Source organism: Agrilus planipennis, unplaced genomic scaffold, assembly GCF_000699045.2.
Source record: "Agrilus planipennis isolate EAB-ADULT unplaced genomic scaffold, Apla_2.0 scaffold17, whole genome shotgun sequence".
NCBI lineage: Eukaryota > Metazoa > Arthropoda > Insecta > Coleoptera > Buprestidae > Agrilus > Agrilus planipennis.
Genome location: NW_020439021.1, coordinates 858437 through 877889, shown reverse-complemented (window position 1 = coordinate 877889; position 19453 = coordinate 858437). Strand labels below are relative to the sequence as shown.

At 31.9% G+C, this 19453-nt stretch overlaps 3 protein-coding genes across 4 annotated transcripts in view; all 3 read right to left on the bottom strand.

Annotated features, from left to right (window-relative positions):
* The window catches only part of LOC108744374 (succinyl-CoA:3-ketoacid coenzyme A transferase 1, mitochondrial), a 6291-nt gene extending 2752 nt beyond the window's left edge, over positions 1-3539 (bottom strand). The window contains exons 1-11 of one of the 2 annotated variants that reach the window (XM_025976288.1): positions 3312-3537; positions 3132-3246; positions 2845-3071; positions 2515-2771; positions 2211-2379; positions 1938-2055; positions 1675-1845; positions 835-880; positions 692-767; positions 468-638; positions 142-402 (exon numbers count right to left, since the gene is read on the bottom strand). In XM_025976288.1, the coding sequence (XP_025832073.1) occupies positions 259-402; positions 468-638; positions 692-767; positions 835-880; positions 1675-1845; positions 1938-2055; positions 2211-2379; positions 2515-2771; positions 2845-3071; positions 3132-3246; positions 3312-3398 (1581 nt within the window). In that variant the 5' untranslated portion in view covers positions 3399-3537 and the 3' untranslated portion in view covers positions 142-258. Of the gene's footprint in view, positions 1-141; positions 403-467; positions 639-691; positions 768-834; positions 881-1674; positions 1846-1937; positions 2056-2210; positions 2380-2514; positions 2772-2844; positions 3072-3131; positions 3247-3311 lie in introns of those variants that run through there. The other variant, XM_018480101.2, reaches the window with a different exon arrangement.
* Positions 3540-5753: 2214 nt separating this feature from the next.
* On the bottom strand, positions 5754-9865 carry LOC108744309 (PDZ domain-containing protein GIPC2). Its single transcript, XM_025976297.1, has 2 exons — positions 9829-9865; positions 5754-6157 (listed from the first exon to the last, which is right to left on the bottom strand). Exon 2 carries the CDS (start codon positions 6146-6148, stop codon positions 5924-5926), a length of 225 nt encoding a protein of 74 aa, XP_025832082.1. The 5' UTR covers positions 6149-6157; positions 9829-9865; the 3' UTR covers positions 5754-5923.
* Positions 8195-19453, bottom strand: LOC112904953 (PDZ domain-containing protein GIPC1-like). Its single transcript, XM_025976296.1, has 2 exons — positions 18943-19453; positions 8195-8380 (listed from the first exon to the last, which is right to left on the bottom strand). The coding sequence occupies exons 1-2, from the start codon at positions 19186-19188 to the stop codon at positions 8210-8212; spliced, it is 417 nt and encodes a 138-aa protein (XP_025832081.1). The 5' UTR covers positions 19189-19453; the 3' UTR covers positions 8195-8209.

Here is a 19453-nt window from a genome sequence, read left to right as displayed (position 1 = left end):
TGATTAATGCTTATTATCGTCTTGGAACGCTAGTGCATACGAAATAAAATTCCGATAGTAATACATGTTTGGAATAATTATTAATTAATAAATTCGATTTGTAAGTATGTCTGTTATTACGGTTTATCATAAAACAATAAATAAAAGTTGTGAAAAAATAAAGTTTAATTACTTAAAGTTATATCCAGTACAAAAATCTTAGAACAAATGCAAAAACTTAAAGATAAGTACACAAAACATTCGTTATAAGTAAATTCCTCATAAATTTACTTGCCCCATTCGAGGAACATTATCAGGGATTGCAAATTTACACCCTGTTGATGCAACAACGTCTTCTACTTGAAAACCATCGCCTAATTCCACTAATGTAAGTCCTTTTTCTTTATCCACTTCAAAGACAGCCTTTCCAAGAAAAGTAATAGATATTAAGATAAAACAAAATCGATAACGAATTTATAAGTAGGTACCTTTTCAGTAATGATCATATCTACACATTTTTCTCCCGTAAGGGGTAGTGTACAATTTTCCACAATTTTTGCGCTGCCATTCTTTGCATTGTGTTCCATGCAAATTATTACTTTAGTCCGTGGCGCTGAAACTAAATCCATTGCACCTCCCATACCCTTAACCAGCTTACCCTTAAAACAGAAAAATTATTCTTCTGCCGATCTTTTCGAGGTGCTCAACTTACAGGAATCATCCAATTTGCCAAATCGCCGTATCTTGAAACTTCCATGGCACCAAGAACCGTTAAATCAACGTGACCCCTAACACACAATAATACAAAACAAATGAAATGTGTAGGTACCTACATATATATTAGAATTATTTTACCCTCTTATCATGGCAAAACTGTCATCGCTACTGAAAAATGAAGCACCTAAAAAACAATAAAAATAACGCGGTCAATAATAATGCATGAAAAAACTGAACCTATCAAGCAAATTCACAAACATAAAGGTCCTTAGGGGATGCCAGAAACAATCCTACGTATTTACAAAAATTTTTGCGATCATTCTTGATTCAATTGATAGAACAAACAGAATAGCTTAAAATCCCAACGCCAAAACACGACACTGTGGTTGTCCGAAGCACTTCTCGGTAACAAGGTTACCTTCTTCAGAGATTGAAGTACACTACACAACTACAGTTTCGTGTTTTGGCGTTGGGGTTTTGAGCTATTCTGTTTGTTCTACAACAACCGCCAAAGTTTTTCCAATCTTCATATTTTGATTCAGTTGATGATTTTGGAGCTTTCTGGTCGTCGTTGATAAACATAAGACTTCTTCTGTGGACAACATATATCGGAGTTTCGGAGTTCTCATTCCTTTGGTTGTTGATCAGACTGAAGAACAGCTCTTCAGTGTATTATAGTCATGAGGAAACGAAACGTTGAGAAAAAGAAGCATTAATCAATGATGCCNTCCTTGGTCGATCAGAGTGTGACTGAAGAATAGTTCTTCAATGTATTATCGACATGAGCAGACGAAACGTTGAGAAAAAGAAGCATTAATCAATGACGTCCAGACAGTCCAGGAAAGGTCAATTACAACCCCATGTGTATTAACTTTTGATTCTTTTTATCTCATTCTCTCTTTCAATCGCAATTTTGAAGTTGTCAATTGTCCCTGCCGGTTTCCACACTTCATATTCCTTGAACCAGCAATTTCTTACCTGGGATAACAGTGACGGTTTCTTTGCCAGCATTTATCAAATCTGGGTCTAATTCTTTTTCTGTAGGGTATTCTCCTAAACCTAGAATTCCGTTTTCGGATTGCATAATTACGTCAACATTTTTTGGTATAAAATTGGAAGCCAACATGGGCATTCCAATTCCCAAATTTACTGTTCAGAATATTAAGGAGAATTATACCATTGAAGTATTTTATCGACTTGAATTTTTATTTTTTATTTTATATTTTACTGTTGAAGGATACTGTACATTCCGTTTTTAAATTCCAGTGCCACCCTTTTTATAATTCGTTCTCTCATCTCCAAAGCAGGGTTCTTTTTAGCCACAGATTCACCGGATTTTTCTTTCTTAATGCAAACTCTCTGGATAATAAAACGAAACTATTATACATCTATACATGTATAATGCAAATTTTTTTAGAGAATGATACGGCAACGTCGCATCTATATATAAGTGCGTTAGGTATTAAGTTGAAGATAATGTCGAGCGATCTTGTTACAATAAAAGAATGTCTTACTTCAATTCTTTTTTGAAATGATGGCCCCAAAACGATTTTATCGACAAAAATACCCGGCAGGTGTATATGGTCGGGATCTATGTCTCCCACATTGACTATTTCTTCGACTTCTGCTATGGTAACCTTTGCTGCCTTTGCCATTGCAGGATTAAAATTTCGCGCAGATTTTCTGGAATGTTACAACATATTTTTCCAAAAATTATTATTTCTTTATATCTTTAGATATGGTACCAATAGGTATGTATATTATGTGCATTGCTATTTTTTATGTCTATACCTATTTCTTGTTAAATTTAGAGAATACCTGAACAAAAGGTTGCCTTGGGTATCAGCTTTCCAAGCCTTTATTAAAGCGAAGTCTCCTGTAATAGATTCCTCTAATATATATGGCTTCCCTTTAAATATCCTATCTTCGCGTGCATTACTCGTAAGTTCAACTTGTCCACCTTTATTGTACTTTATAGGAGCACCTCCTTCATGTATCAAGGTACCGTAAGCCGTTGGCGTGTAAAAAGCTGGAATTCCCGCACCACCACATCTAATTTTTTCTGCTAATGTTCCCTATTTTAACAGCAGTAGAAGGAAATACAACCCCTCTTTATTATATTATAATTGGTATATTTGTTTCAATTACCTGAGGAATTAATTCTACCTCTAATTCGCCCTGTAAGAATTGCCGCTCAAACTCTTTGTTTTCCCCAACATAAGACGATATCATCCTTCTTATCATTCTTCTTTTAAGAAGCAAACCTATTCCAAACGAATCTACCCCCGCATTATTTGACACCACGGTAAGATCTTTAACAGGGTGTTCTTCTAATGCCGCTATCAAGTTTTCGGGAATACCGCATAAGCCAAATCCTATTGTAGGTAAATTTTATCAAACAAACAACATATTTTTTAATTCAATTTAAAACATACCTCCCAGTAAAAGGGTAGATCCGCTTTTGATATCATCTACTGCTTCTTTTGCACTTTTACACACTTTAGTTGATTTACAATTAACTCCTTGGGTTGAATAATTACATGCAACAACCTGGTAAGAACATCAACCGATAAAAGTAAATATTTTTTAGAAAAATTAACGATTTTGCATCTTACCTTCGACACATTTTCAACGTTAACGAAAAAAGTTTTTGAACACGAGCGCAGTAAGTTACTGTTTAAAAATATTTTCACCGTGTACATCGTTGAAATTATAACCTAGCAAATGATTATTTCTCTACTTAATTCTTATTTTTAAATTATAGAATTATGTGGAATACAGATAAACAACAATAACAGGTTTCTGTGGAAATAATAACATAAGGTCACGTTGCATGTTTGTTATTTAGATTATAAATATATGTACATAATAAATATTATCTAGATGTAAATACTGAATACGTATAAACATAGAGGAGCGTCATTAACTCATTAATGTCATGATTACGTCCATGAAAGTATTTATAAGTTTTCTAATTCAGTTGCTACGTTGCCAGAATTATAAAAATTATGTGTTATTTAGTTTCTTACTGTATTATTGCCTGTCGCTCTCACTTTGAATACTTAGTTTTTATTTTATAAACTTTAAAAAAGGTGGAAAGAAGCGTATGCAAGGTACAATTGTACTTACGTATACCATGGTTTTGGATCAGGGATATTATGGACTCTTCAAAAGTGTAGTACACCTCAACGTCATAGTGTACTTCATCATNGATCGAATACTTAAGACCAATATCAAATACACAAGTCTAAACGAAAAATTATTATATCCGATTGAATTATGGGTTAAACTAATTGGAGAAACTTTAATATATTCATTTAAGACGATTTGTTAGACAAGAACAAGACCAATACGAAGACCGAGACTATTATTAACAATACAGTTGGTTTTTGACTTGTTATGACACAGCAAACAATATCCAAATACGTCTGTTTGATTTGTTGCTTGTCATTAGCGTTTATTGATAAGTGATAAGGTATCACAGGTCTACCAAATAAGCAATTAAATTTTTATTTATGACTAATATGTTTGCATGAAAATCTGAAGAGGATATGAGGAGCAAGTCCGAAAAGCATTTTACGTTATTCGTATAAATAGAATTTACCTTCAAGTAATACAGATTTTGTACAAGATTAATATTAAAATTATTTGTTTACGTACACGGAGAAAACTGAATTTTTATGACAACGCAAAAATGACTGAATTTGCAGTTGAAACAGTTCAATTTATTTCATACAATACTGTTATGTCAATATCGCTTCCATTTTATTTAAAGCTATCTATAACTTCTCCTTGCTAGATGCTAAGACTGCTATATCATCTGCAAATCTAAGCATACTAATCTTTTGTCTTAGTATATCTATCACTACAGTTGTATTGTCTTTCTGTTTTTAATGATGTTGATCGCGTCTTGATGTATAGATTAAAAAGTAGCTGTGACAGTGTGCATCCGTATATGACTCCCTTTCTAATATTTACTTCTCTACGTTGCTGCTCCAGCTCTATAACTGCCTGTTGCTCTTAATACAAAATAAATATCACTCTTCTATCTATGTAACTCATCCCTACATTTTTCAGTATATTTAGCACCTTGTCCCATTTAACATTGTCAAAAGCTTTTTCTAAATCTACAAATCCCATATACGCCCTCTTTCCTTTTTTTATCGTTTTCTCTATTGTTACCCGTAAAACTAGAATGGCCTCCACAGTGTACTTTAGGGAAAGAAAGTTAGTGTACTCAGAGGTGTACCTTGGATGTCCTTAGGGAAGAATGAAATTTTAATAAGGGATCATATCTCAAAAAGATTTAGTTAGTAGCACCCATTAAGACTTTTGATTTATACGTCGAGAACTTCCAAAGCTTCAATGACTTTGACAGAGGACCATTTTCCGTAAGGATCTAGCGGGGTCCTTTGTTGAGATGTTAAACTAAAAATTAAACTAAATTTAAAAAAACACCCGTGAGTTTTTAAACATTTGCAAAATTATTTTACCATCATTGAAACGGAAGTAATACGAACTAAACCTAAAAAGTTATGGGATCAAAATAACTCCAAATCCAAATTTTTGAAAAGCTACATTAAAATTGCCTACTAAAATTTCCAATTCCCCGAATTTTCTGTACAAAAAAATAAATATTACGCAGATATGTAGTTACCTAGAAAAGCATAGGGACATAAATCATAAAATAGTGGAGGGTTGGGTAGCTTTCAGTATAAGAAATCAATTCTGTAAATTCAAAACAGATTTATTAAAATTTTATATTTAGAGCACGGTTTTGTATGGGTGCGAAACGTGAATCATGGGTGAGGCGAAAATGAGAAAGCGCTTAAGATGTGTGATAAAAATACTGTATATAAGTAGGTATTAGATAATATTAGAATGCATTGGAAAAAGTAAGAGAATAAACGAACGGAAGAGATAGGATTTTAGGAAACCTGGCACTTAAAGAATTGATTAGAGACAAATTAGAAACAGGAACGGCAGTAAGGAGCGCAAGTAGAAGACTTAGATTAGAAAACTGCAATGATTAACAGTTTTGAATAAAAAAAATGAAGGGGTATATAAACGTCGTTTATTTAAGCTTTATAAATAAATACAAAGTTCCTATATGTAGAACCTAAATATCTTATCAATATAAAAGGCACTTGAAATGTACTCTAAAAGAAAAATAACACAAAATCCTTCGAAAAAAGTCGTTACTTATTATTATTAATTAAATTATACACTACAGTCTTCCTGCTCTGGCATCGGTTATTGCACCCCACAATTCTATAATCAAGTCGTCTGTGAATCCTAACTCTTCCAAATCCGAGTTGTCTATAGCTTCGGCAAATTCCATGGAATTCGTTCGGCCTTCGCCTTTTTCCCAAATTTGGGTCGCCAAATCTGTATCGTTTATGCCCATGAAACTTTCCAGTATTGAATTAATCTTCTCGACACCAGCGTCCATTTGATCATCCTGTAAAAAATCTACAGTCTAAAAGACATCTAGTAATTTATAAGTAAAATTGAAATAAAAAAGCATTTGTAAGGGATAATTTTTACATGACAACTGATCGCTAACTACCCATTCGTTTAAAATATAGTATTTGGTACTTACAACGCAATTAGTATGAAATTTAAAATACATTTTACTTTTCTATTTCAAATTTAAATTCCAATACCTGTACTCTAACAAACTAGGAAATAATAAGGTTTAATTTTAATAAACAATTACTGTAAATAACCATTGTTTAGTGCAGTTACGAGTGCTTTATTATTGACTTTTAAAAGATTTACGAGAACTCAAATATGCGCATGACGAGTATAGCGATATTTAAAAGTAGCACTCGTAAAAGTACTGTAATTTTACATTTCTTATGAATTAGTATGCAATAAAAACCAATGATTACCACTCGACTAATTTCTGCTGTTCCATTTGCTTTAAACCTTAGCGTTTCCTTCCCTGTACCATACGACGATTTCTTCAAACTTCCTTTTGCGCTTTTAGGAGCTATAATGTTAAATCCACTTTTCATGGGTTCTATTAATCTAATGGTGAATGTGGAACCTTTTGGTATCAGTTTTAAATTACGAGCTACCTCGTAATGTCTTTTTCCAATCATACTTTCTCCGTTTAATTTTTCGATGTGATCCCCTACCTTAAGCAAAATAAAAAACAAATTATTTATACTAAAAATATACTGATGAGTGACATTGATCTTTGTTTTGACCTTGCAAAAACACAAGACCAAAACAAAGAGCAAACGAACAAGACCACACATCCTTAACTTTGCGAACACTCCTCTTAAGTCCTACTTCTGTCTTTAATATGTCTCAGACAAGACCTTCATGCCTGAGAAGGTATCCTACCAACCTATCTCGCCTATTTTTTATTGACTTCTATAGAGTCCTCTGTTCTCCTATTCTTTCTAATACCCCTTCATTTCTAACCTTCTCTATCCACGGTATCCTCATCATTCTTCGGTAACACCACATTTCGAACGCTTCTAACCTTTTCTTTTCCGCCGCGCCCACCGTCCATGTTTCGCACTCGTACAGCACCGCGCTTCAAGCATACACCTTAAACAACTTTTTCGAATTTCTAAATTAATCGTTCGCGAGCACAGAAGTGATTTCTTTTTATTGAAGATCACTCGACCCTGCATGGTAACCTTTGCTGCCTTTGCCATTGCAGGATTAAAATTTCGCGCAGATTTTCTGGAATGNCTAGCAAGGAGATCGGGCTGAAACTATAGCTACAAGCTATCCAAGGATGGTACTATAGAATGTCACCTCAAGGTAGGCCTAGTGGCGTCATCTCTTGGTTAGGCCGGAAACTTATCAATCCACCCTCGTATATCCTATACAATAGCAATCGTTTTTCTATCTTAGTTGGTTTAAACAAACTGCAGCTTTTGCATTGTCGGTTACTAAAAAACAACCAATTCAACTTTCTTATTGTGAAACCTTAAAACGGGTGTGAATTGTTTTATCTGCCCAACCCTACACAAGTTGCTGTCGAATTTTGACTTTGCAACATTGTAATGCAACGGCCTTTTGCAATTCAAAAGGAGGTTGCCAAACCTAAGAATATTTCGAATGTCTGGCATGTTATTTGAAAGTTTTCGAGTATGATAAATGTTGGGTAGGTACTATCGAAATTACGTCTGTTTTTTTATAGAATATTATACCTTTCTATAAAGCCGTTGATATGTTATGTTACGTACAAATAAGCAACTGTAAATAATGTCGTTTTTTAAAACAACAAATCATCAACAAACACAATCTGGAGTAAAATAATTTAATTCGAAGTGGTCTGCATTCTGTCGAAACTGCCAGACGCGGATCGCGATTTCGATCTTTTTGGATCTCATCAGCGCGTCGCAGGCAGCTCCGAAATTAATTGTTCATAAGTAAACAGAGTTGATCGTTAAAATTACTTTCTTTGCATACCTACTGCTCTTTTATTATCTATACAGGTGATTAAAAAATAAGATTAATATTTTATTACTAGATAAAACATCAGCATTCAAAACCGTAGATAAACTAAAGTTTTGTTCTGCATCGCTAAGAAATTGTACAAAAAATGTAATTCAAACTTACCCTTTCTGTGAACAAATATAAGGTCTTCTAATCCAATTTGTCCCCCTAGTAGTTTCTTCATATCGATTTTGTAAGTATTTAGAGTACAAAATAATATCTGAAAGAAAATTAAAACTTTCTCGTAAAATGCAACAAAAAAAAGAAATTAGCATCTTCACATCCAACAAATATGAAATGAGTCAATATAGTTCATTTTCTCTGATTCGGTAAACGCTTTATTTTCAGCTGATTGTAAAGATTTTAACCCTTATGTATTACAGTAAAATAAATAATTTATTTTAAATAGAACCTAAAGCTAAACTGGAAGATGTTTATTCATTTCTATTATACAAATTAATAAGCCGTTTATTGTATTAAGTACTTTTATTCGCATTACACATTTCAAAACTGATGAGAAGATTATGGAAGCAAAAAATTAATGAAATTGCCATTGTAAACCCTTGTAATTGTTATAACAACGTTCAGAGATCGCGGTTTGTTTAATGTAAGTACCCACTAGACAGTTTTGCTACCTAATCAGATAGATTTCTCCAAATATTTGAAAATCAGACAATTAATTCATTATCACAATTCTCACTACAAATAAGTATCATTCTGTATAGATTTCGTAGCACACTACCTGATCGAAAAAAAACGACAACAATAACAAGAAGAAACAGAATAATAAAGTTTGGTACTTATAAAAAAAAATTACTTACTAATACTACTGTTTTACATAACGAATAACGACAAAAGATCGGTTATTATAAATTATAAGTCGCTAATTACGGTGTCGCAATTTAAAAAGCTGTACATGGTCGTTGTACTTATATGTATATACTTTCCCTATGTTTCATCACTTATTTAGTAGAGCGTACCCACACATGTCTATATTAACGTAAAGATCGGTTAACACCTATGTAACTTGGAGACAGGTCATTGCGATTTTCTATTCAAGCCAAAGGCATTGCTTTTATTCTGCAAGAGATACCAGAGTTCATAGACCTTGCAGTTTATGTTTGCATTAAACAATGAAAATTATGTCACTTCAGGGAAATTATTTATTCAACACACATCGCAATGAAATAGTCGCAAATGCTTTGTTTCTAATAACTTTGGAATATAATGAGAAATACAAATTTAAAATTTATTCATGACTTTTTAAGGGATTAAAACTCAAAATAGTTTCAAAAATTTGTTGTTTACTATAGACATAATTATTTATTGTTTCGTCACTTTGTAACATCTACCTTTTTGTAAAAAAGTAGAAATTATATGTGTTTAAGCAGTTATTCTGTTTTAGGAATTATTTTTTTTTCAAAAGAAAAACAATTTAAAATACTCTTTTATGACTGATTAAGTAATAAGGTTTAATTTTAATAAACAATTACTGTAAATAACCATTGTTTAGTGCAGTTACGAGTGCTTTATTATTGACTTTTAAAAGATTTACGAGAACTCAAATATGCGCATGACGAGTATAGCGATATTTAAAAGTAGCACTCGTAAAAGTACTGTAATTTTACATTTCTTATGAATTAGTATGCAATAAAAACCAATGATTACCACTCGACTAATTTCTGCTGTTCCATTTGCTTTAAACCTTAGCGTTTCCTTCCCTGTACCATACGACGATTTCTTCAAACTTCCTTNTAGACCATTATTATATATATTAACATACAATAGTAATGTGATATTACTTTCAGATAATCTAAAATGTTAATTTTTACGTTGTCAGTAGCAAATTAAATAATTAAGAGACCACCTACGCCTACCGCAAGGGGTTGTTATTTGTTATATACTCATATCATAAGATCATCCGCGATTGGCACTTAAGGTTTTTTTGAGGACTACCAAACCTTTCCAGCCTAATTTACCTTAGTAATTAATAAAAACCCATCAAATCAGCCTTCACAGTCGCCATTTGGTTGTTGAACCTTTTGTAATTAATTATCACTTACAATTAAAGTTATTTTCAAATTGTATTTACTCTACTACTTGAAAAGTGTCCTACTTATTTTATCCAAGGAGAAAAAGTCCGATTACGTAATAAGAAGAATTAATAGAACGGAGATAAGGAAATTAAGACTTGAGAATTGACAATATAATTTTAACCTTCAAATAAACTTCCAAAAGTACCACTAGTTCGAGGTTAAATCACAACAAAAGCAGCAAGCAAACTATAATTAAGAACAATGTAAAAGGAACTACAGAAGGCATTAAAATCGACAGGTATTTTGTCTAAAAGATAATACAACTCTTTACAAGTAACATCAGAAATGAAATTTAATTCCTGAGGATGAACCTATTATTTAAGAAAATTGAATAGGTTATTGATTAAATTTAGTAGAAAATATTGTAGAGAACTTTAGACTATCAATTGTAAGTAAAAGAAGGCCCAAGTTCAACTTCGTGACAGAACTACAAAACTTTTAGTCACGATCAGGAAAAAGTCACGTTTGTTCTAGTTACCTTTTAAATTTGAAAGAACGGGATGCTACTTTAACTATTATTCTATAAACCGATTTAAAGTCAAAACATCTAACGTTCACGTTAACTTATTATTCATCTAGCATACGCTTTTCTTATTTGTTCTTAAAAATACACTACAATAATCGGAGACAAGAAGCTAGAAGTTATTGTAAATTTAAAAATTAGAATGTCCCACAACTGCACATGCAAAAGATGATATAAAGTTTAGCTTTTCGAAAGCTTTTCTTTTATTTGAATTGAAAATTATTAGAAAAAAGTATGATAGACAAGCAGAAATTTTCTTCAACTCGAACTTTTTTATTAACTCAGCAAGAAGGAAAATGAAGTGTTTTAAATTTATCTCGAAATAGGTATATGGTCATAGATCAAAAATGGTGAACTAAATCGGATGAATTAATCAGAAGTTATTGCAAAACAACCTCCTCTGCTGCCATTATTTATTGCTGTTAATAATTCGATAACAAAACAATTGTAATACGTCTAAATGGGAGAGAGAGGTTGTGCGAAAGTATAACCATTTCGGAGGTTGTCTACAATAAATATCTTTTTTATCAAGGCTTTTATTTTCCACAGTTTTGCTGTATATTTTATCTAAAACAATACTTTTCGAGATAAATTTAAAAAGCTTCCTTTCTCCTTTGTTCATTAAAAAAGTATATACTAGGCTATTTGCACCTGACAACAAAATCTATTAGAAATGTGATTTTTTTTACTATCAATATATAAAACTTTTTAGTTGCACCATATCAAAAAGTTACAGTTTCTTATGACAAGGCATCATCCTATACATAATGGTGCATGTTATACAGCAGAAAAAAATATTGAAATGGAAACATATTCAACGAAAACTGTTGTTATTAGGGATATCATATCCTACTATCTATTATTTAAAGTAAAAATTACATTATAGATGAAATATTGTTTACTTATTAGTAAAACTATTCGATTATTATTTATTAAGTAATACGACAGAAGTTTGTAGATTGTTCTTAAATATAAATACTTATTGAGGATACCATCATGTCTCCAATCAGGAATCAGTTGATATTTTCGATGGATTCTATGAAGATAGTTACTGCTGGAGTATTTTCTGTTTACAGTACGTACAACATCCTGTATGTCAAGCAACCGTGTTTCCGTTTTTTGCTACTGATTCTTGTAATGACGACAAACAATTTGCATGCTTAAATAATAAAAAGTAAATCGGTAGTACAAAAGATAACTACGCATTATTGAAAAGAAAAAACATTGTAGTAAATGTGTAAAACGCAAAAAGACAGAAATTTTGAAAACGAAAGTGGGCTCATACGGATATAACACAATTTACATGTTAATCAAAGTTTATCTGTTCGACTTTAAAAACAAAAAGAATACAATTTCAGTAAAATCGCCGAAAGGGGAAGATATTCTTATCCTTGTAATACCTATTTCAATCCTTAAGATTAAAAATGAAAATAAAACCACAAAAGAATATTTTCAGTATATTTTATATGAAAATTTAGTGATTTTCACCTACATTTGGTCAAACAACACTGATAACACAATACACAAGTGTTTTTTCATTCAAATTTCTGAAACTTATTTTTATCAAAATAAATATGGCCTATATTACTCCAGGATATTACAGGTGTCTTTCAATCGAAGAATTTTTAAAATCGGTTTAGTCATTCCAAAGATTACCCATTATTCCCTACATACAAGTCAACAAATTAACAAATTTACCTCTTTATAATATCAGTGTAGGTAGATTAGTTTAGTAAGTACTATTTATACAAAAAACAACTTCTAATTATAAGTTTAAAAATGAGGCAATTAAATTTGCAATTTCTACAATGAAATCGATAGATTAACGTTTACCGTAATTACCTAATAACAACTGTTTTCTTTATTTAACCAGTCAAGGCTTAAACGTTTCGTATTTTCTGATGGATAACGGTTCAAGCATTAAAAAGTCCATAAGGTCGAATTGTTTTATTTATATGTTGATATTTATTATGGTGGTACAACCCGCTTGCCATATGCGCAGATAGTAACTTATTACTATGACATACTACTAGCTGCCTTCCTTCCTTTGCACTAAACTCAATTAAACATAAAATTCCATCTACACATGCACCGTTTTCAACCTTGATAAACAAGAAGTATGAACACTTTCGTATAAATAGCGGAAAGAGAACAGGTTTGAACTTCTATCTATCTATCTATCTGTCCGTCTGTCTTACATGATATAGGTGCTTGCATGAAAGCTTACATAGATAGATTAGTAGGTACGTGTTACAGTCTAATCTGCATTGAAATAATTTTTAAGTTCTTAAACAAAGAAACTAATACCTCATTTAGTTGTTCTAGTATAATAGCCTTTTTGCAAAACATTTCATTTGTGCCTAGAAGAATTAATATAGAGGCGTATCAGATCAAATGAGCAAAACGAAGACTTAGTATACACCAAGACAGTCTTGGTTTTGGTTTTGCTTATCTTGGTTATTTTGAAACAAAATTTTCTCAGAATTCTACAATAACATGCAATGAAGTATCTTATAATGTCGATTTGGTTGAACCTTTGTAAACATTTGTTAAAAACCTTGTCAATATAACAAAAATTCTTGGTATTTAATTAAAATTAACGTAGGGACGCGTACGTTTTGAAATAGTGTTGCAATATAAAGCAACTACATCAAGTACCGACGAATACGCTCAAAGGTATTGTAAAAAGTACCATATCTGCGATTTAAAAAATTTGTAGATACCTAAATTATAAACAAAGCGAATCGGTTTTTATTAATTTTACTTTATCAATATTATCTACTACCTACACCATTGTTTAATTAATATACGTACCTACGTTATGTAACGGACATAGTTAAAGTCTTACCTAATCTTTAAGCAAGAACAGGTAATGAGGTTTTTAAAGCAATCGGTTAAAAAATTACTTTGGGGTCCGATTTAGTAAGCCACTTTTTGGTTTATAGTTACCACGTGTTACACAACACCATGCAATTCCTTGATTAACCAAGTGTAACATATAACTTTGAGCGACCTGTAGGTACATGTGTAATTAGAAAATGGCTTAATAAAGTATACATGTAATAATGTTGGATATTTCGACTTGATAGATGTGATTTAATGTCTTTTCAAAGCATCTATACAATAATAAAACCTTCGATGTCAAAGATAATAACATTCTTACACTTGCTGAATTTCTTAAGTCTAGTAAGTTCAATTATTCGATGTGTTTCGTGCCTCAAAGGGAACGAAATTCCCTATAAAGTCACTTATGGTATGTGTTCGTCTCACTGACAAAAAAAATTTAGTTTTGCACAAAAAATAGTAAATAAAATTTTTTTTTTGGTTGTCATTTTTCAATTTTTAATATTTAGCGTCTACAGTAGAATCCGCTTATAATGACATCAAAGGGAAATGACAAACATGTCATACTAAGCGGGCGTCATACCACGCATAGGCTTAGAAAATAAGCAACTTTCTATTTTGGTTAGTTATTTAGTTTAATAGGGAGAAAACTACAAATTGTATATAGTTTTTACCACAAAAAGGAAAAATATCGATGAATTGTAATATCAATATGCATAAGAGTCAGAAAAATGAGCGAAACGGTTGTTATTAATCATTTCGGTCGCTATAGCCGGATATAATTTCTTTAGAATCAGTCATAATAAACGATATGTCATTTTAAACGAAGTCATTATATCCAAACGTTCCTATATAGAATTTAATATGAAAACCAAACTTAACGCTATAATTATTTCATATTAAGCGGTTGGCTAATATAGGCGGAGTCATAATAAACGCATTCCACTATATTTTGTATCACTACTACTGAAATTCCTTAACAAATTGAAGTTACCATTACCCGCGCAGTCCTACCTATCGTCTACCACTGTATTAACGAACCAAAACACGTTATTCTACGGTTCAATGAAGATTTAAAACAAAAATTGTGGACTAGATGTATGTAAATATTGCAGGCAACAACCTCATTTGGTCAACTACCTTATAAAAAAGAATAAAACGCGTGCAACGCTCCTAAACAAATGATTTACAAAAGGCAAAAATCAGAGTACTTTGGTAACTAACTGTATTTGTGTTTAATGCCACCATACGCGTAACAATAGATAAATTACTAATTACATATTTTAATCAATTAGAATTTGCGTCAACTACTTTATTTATCGAGTACCTGTTCGAAATATTAATGCAGTCTAATACTGATTTATCTAGTTATCGTCATAACGTTTGTTAAAGTGATTTGTAACACTTGTAATACAGCGGTAAAAGCTGTAAATGCTACTTTAAACAGTTATTTATGTCCTGATTAAACGGATACCTCTAATTCAGAACAATTAACCAGAATTTAACAACATTGTCGGTAATGTCTAGAAATAACTCATTTTTGTTTTTCAGTTTTGTGCAAATTTATTGTTAGGTAACACCGCAAATTAAGAAAATTCAAATTGTTTTGACTGTGGAAAATGCTAAATGTTAGGCACAGAGACGTGATTTATTTGAAATAGTTGCATTTAAAATGCAAATACAAAATAAAAAATACCTTTTTGTTTCTCTTGCATTTAAATACTCTTTTGAGAAAAGCGTTTTGTATTTTATTTAAAAACGTATTTTCTATTTGTAAAATGCAGTATCACCGATGAAACATTATATAGAATGATGAATAAAAGTTGTTCACATTGGCTATTGAAGGAATTAGAAGCTTAAAAAGGGAGCAAAGAGACATTCCATCAATGGCTTCTAATTGTTTAACTGACGAGAGACGAAGAAATTCTACATTTCTCGGAAATGGATCATCTAAAATATTGAAGCAATATTGTTTTCCGGGTCCATGAAAATTGATATTAGCAAGGAACTAACGAAATTCTATGAATTATGACAAAACAGCCTGCAAAACAATATCGAATTGATATACCCCAGTTATTTAAAACTGAAAACTACAAGATATTGTGGTGTTTTAATAAATGCCTATAATCCAAAATTCATAGAAAACGATTCGAAAAACTTCACTTATTATATGAATCCAAAGCTAAGGAAACTATGGATTCAATTTTTTTCTCTTATTACAATGTGTAAAAAATCGGAAACAAAATGGGGTTGTAAATATTTTGATGATGATGTTGATTTTATGCATTTTAGGTTGACTCTGATCTTTTACGGTAAACAAACCATTTTGGCATCGGTGTCTCTTCTTTTTTTAATTAAAACAGGTGACAAAGGTAACTAATGAAGCATATAGAAGAATTATTTGCTATTGAACTGAAGAAAATATAGCATAAAGATAGAAAAACCATTTCTCAATCACTTCAAATCAATGCAAACACCACTACCAGTCTAGAAAAATTCCAATATTTAACAAATGAGAAAATGCTTGCAAGGTTTTTTTAAAAATCAATTTATACTTAACTGAATATAGAACTGAATGTAGAAAATTATGTAGGTACTACAAAAAAGTATTTACTTGAAAAACTTTTAAAAATACGTATTTTGTATTTAGGATTTAAAATACAAAAGGGAAATCTATTTTGTATTTTACATTTGAAATTACAAATCAAAAAGGTATTTGCATTTTCTATTTAAATACTTTTAAAAAACCATTTCACCCATCTCTAGTTACGCATCAAGGAATGAAAGTACGGATTTTCCTCACGGGTGCGAATTGCCACCCGGGCCGAAGGGTAAGGCGGCTCAAACTTCCGGAAGAGCGTGCCGTGCTTGTTGCCCGTATACAATTTTTCACTATACTGTGTGGTTTTCACGCAAAGGATATTAAAACAGGAATGTTTAAATTTTTAGACGCAAATTAATATCAGAAATACACGTCGAGATTGCCTATGACGCGCTGATGAGATCTAATAAGATAGTTCAACGTTTTTATTAACTAGTTTACGTTCTTAACGTGTAGGAAAACGAATAACTGATTAGTCATTTTCTCAAGGTTTAGGTAGGTACAATACATGTTGCTTTACAATAAATCTATAACAACTTTTCAAAAATGAGCGCATTTGTTGATTTATATTGAAAACTTTCTACACAATGTCATGTCAATGCCATTAATAAAAAAATTAACCGGTAGGTACGTACGTCAATTGAGACTGCGTAATCGTTCTAAAAATTGATTATAAATACTAGGAAACGACAGGAATTTTGAACGATTATAAAATGCTTCCTCTGCGTAGAACTCGATTATATCATAAACTCCCATTTTATTCCTGTAGAGATAGTATTTGAAAATTCATCTTGTAGTGAATGACACCGTTGTATAAGAAACCTTTCTGCTAAATTTCAAGAATCTTGGCTTACAATTAGCAGTTTGGGCTCTGCCTTGATCGATACATTAAAGTTTAAACCCCTTTTTAAACTTTTAGGGGTCAGCTAGCTACGTCCCAAGGGTTTTAGCTGTGAATTAGTATTTTATCTATTTTGCTATGATTTCTTCAAATTTTATCTAAAATCTTACATGCCCCCGTAGATCTACCAATGTCTAAATTATTACTAGCAATATGAAAACTGTAAGTAACTTATAAATAATTACACAATTTTACTTTTACCTAAATATTAATTAATCTAATCGTAAAATTTAATCAAATGGTGGCATACATACTTATAATAAGTTAGTGATATACGTAAAATGTTAAACTACTTTATAACACCTACGACGTTTCGTTTGCTTTCTACGTATATTTATGTATGTACATACTTCAAGAGTCTAACTAACAATTTATGAATTTGTGATGGTATTGTTACACCAGAAAATACCGCTGATGCATGTAAATTTATCGTCATACGTATAATTTTCCAAATCCACCTACAATCATGTTGTTATCGCTTGATAATAATTGTTTTATCATTTGATTATAGATTACAGGAACAACAAACTTTGACAAATGCCATTAAAACACTTTACATAGATACCATAAAATATACAAAGTGAATCTATAAATTCATTTATTGTAAAAAAGAATTATTACAAAAATGTCAGTAAAGAGTTATTATTGAGAAAAAATGAACTTATGAAGATTGTAATGGATATACTGTCTGAAATTATATTTAGGATACCTGTTTCAGTTTCATTATGCTATTTATTTATAAACACTCTCCTTAGGACGTAGCTACAGGTGGCATCAGGTAGACCAGTGCTCAAACATAAAAAGTTTTGGTCTATTTGTTAGCCCACCTTAATTACTTGTGGTTATACATTGCACACTTTGTATTAGGTTTCCTTTATTTTTAAAAAAATGGAAGCGGTATTGACAAAACAGTATTGTATGAAAATAAACAAAAATACTGGTATGCAATAGAAGAAAAAGTAGAGAAAGAGCGAATGTAAAAATAGGAGACGAAAGATTAGAAGAAGTGACTGATTTAAGTTTCTAGGAAGTCAGATAAGTCAGGACGGAAAGAGTAGTAGGGATATAAAGCAGAGGATAGCGATAAAAAGAAGTCACGTCTGTGCTCGCGAATGATTAATTTAGAAATTTGAAAAAGATTGTTAAAGGTGTATGTTTGGAGCGTGGCGTTGTACGGCTGCGAAACATGGACGGTGGGTGCCGCGGAAAAGCAAAGTTTAGAAGCGTTCGAAATGTGGTATAACCGGAGAATGATGAGGACTCCGTGGATAGAGAAGGTTGGAAAAGAAGAGGTGTTAGAAAAAATAGGATAACAGAGGACTCTATGAAAGTCAATAAAAAGTGGGCAGATAGGTTGGTAGGACACCTTCTCAAACATGAAGTTCTAGTCGGAGACGTATTAGAGACAGAAACAGGCGTTAAGAGGAGTAGAGGTAGACCTAGATTATGTGGATTACTGTTCTCAAACAGTAAAGGATGTGGGATGTTCTAGTTTTAGGGAGATGCGAAGATTAGTTCTGGATAGGAAGGAGTGGTCTTAGGACTGACGACCTTATGATAGTACATGCATTGTCATTTTTACGGATATCAAAAGTTATCTTGGATTGCATGGATCTTAAAATCTAAAACGACCTGGTCCACCGTTGGAGGAAAGAAAAGAAAAACAGACAGCGTTCCATTTAAAACTTTATGAACCATCATTCGTTGTTCTGAATATACTTAAAACAAATTTTAGTACTAGAAAAAAGGTCAATATTCCTTTCTTAAAGTACGTATATATATATAAGTTTTGCGTAATAATAATATCGAGTCATACCTCGGAGACGGGAAATTCAAAATGTTCTGCTATCTTTTGATAAAGCTCTCGCACATTGGAGAATCCTGAAATGAGTCCCGTAGGACTTCCGTGGGCCAGCTGGCAATGAAAGACTAACTGAGGTCTACCGATCGTGGACTGGTCTTGATTGTTGGTATCCGTAGTACCATTGTTTTCGTAAGGATCGCTGTTTTGAAGTCCATTAGGTGATTTTTGTTCCTGCTTTTGGCGATTTTTTTTGAACATGCTGTCACGAAATACGTCACTATTTGCACAATATCTAATTAAACTAAATCTACCTATTAAGTTAAGTTCAAATAGAAAACTTTCGTTTGTTACGTCGTACAAGATAAAATTCTTATCGCATATTTGCCACTGATAATACAGATTAATTAGTAACGGATACGGGAACAGTTTTAAGTAACTTCTCGCGCACCTGTTCGTTTAGCCATTCGACAGGTAACTGAATTAACTTACATTAGCAATAACGTTGTTGGAAGGTCGGTCGGCA

What these genes read in the sequence shown, in the direction of transcription:
- LOC112904953 (XM_025976296.1), bottom strand. Translation starts at nt 19,188, where the DNA reads ATGTTCAAAAAAAATCGCCAAAAGCAGGAACAAAAATCACCTAATGGA. An exon ending in TTGAATTTCCCGTCTCCGAG is followed by an intron (nt 8,381 to 18,942) that starts GTATGACTCGAT and finishes ATTTTCTTTCAG; the next exon opens with ATATTATTTTGTACTCTAAA.
- LOC108744309 (XM_025976297.1), bottom strand. Translation starts at nt 6,148, where the DNA reads ATGGACGCTGGTGTCGAGAAGATTAATTCAATACTGGAAAGTTTCATG.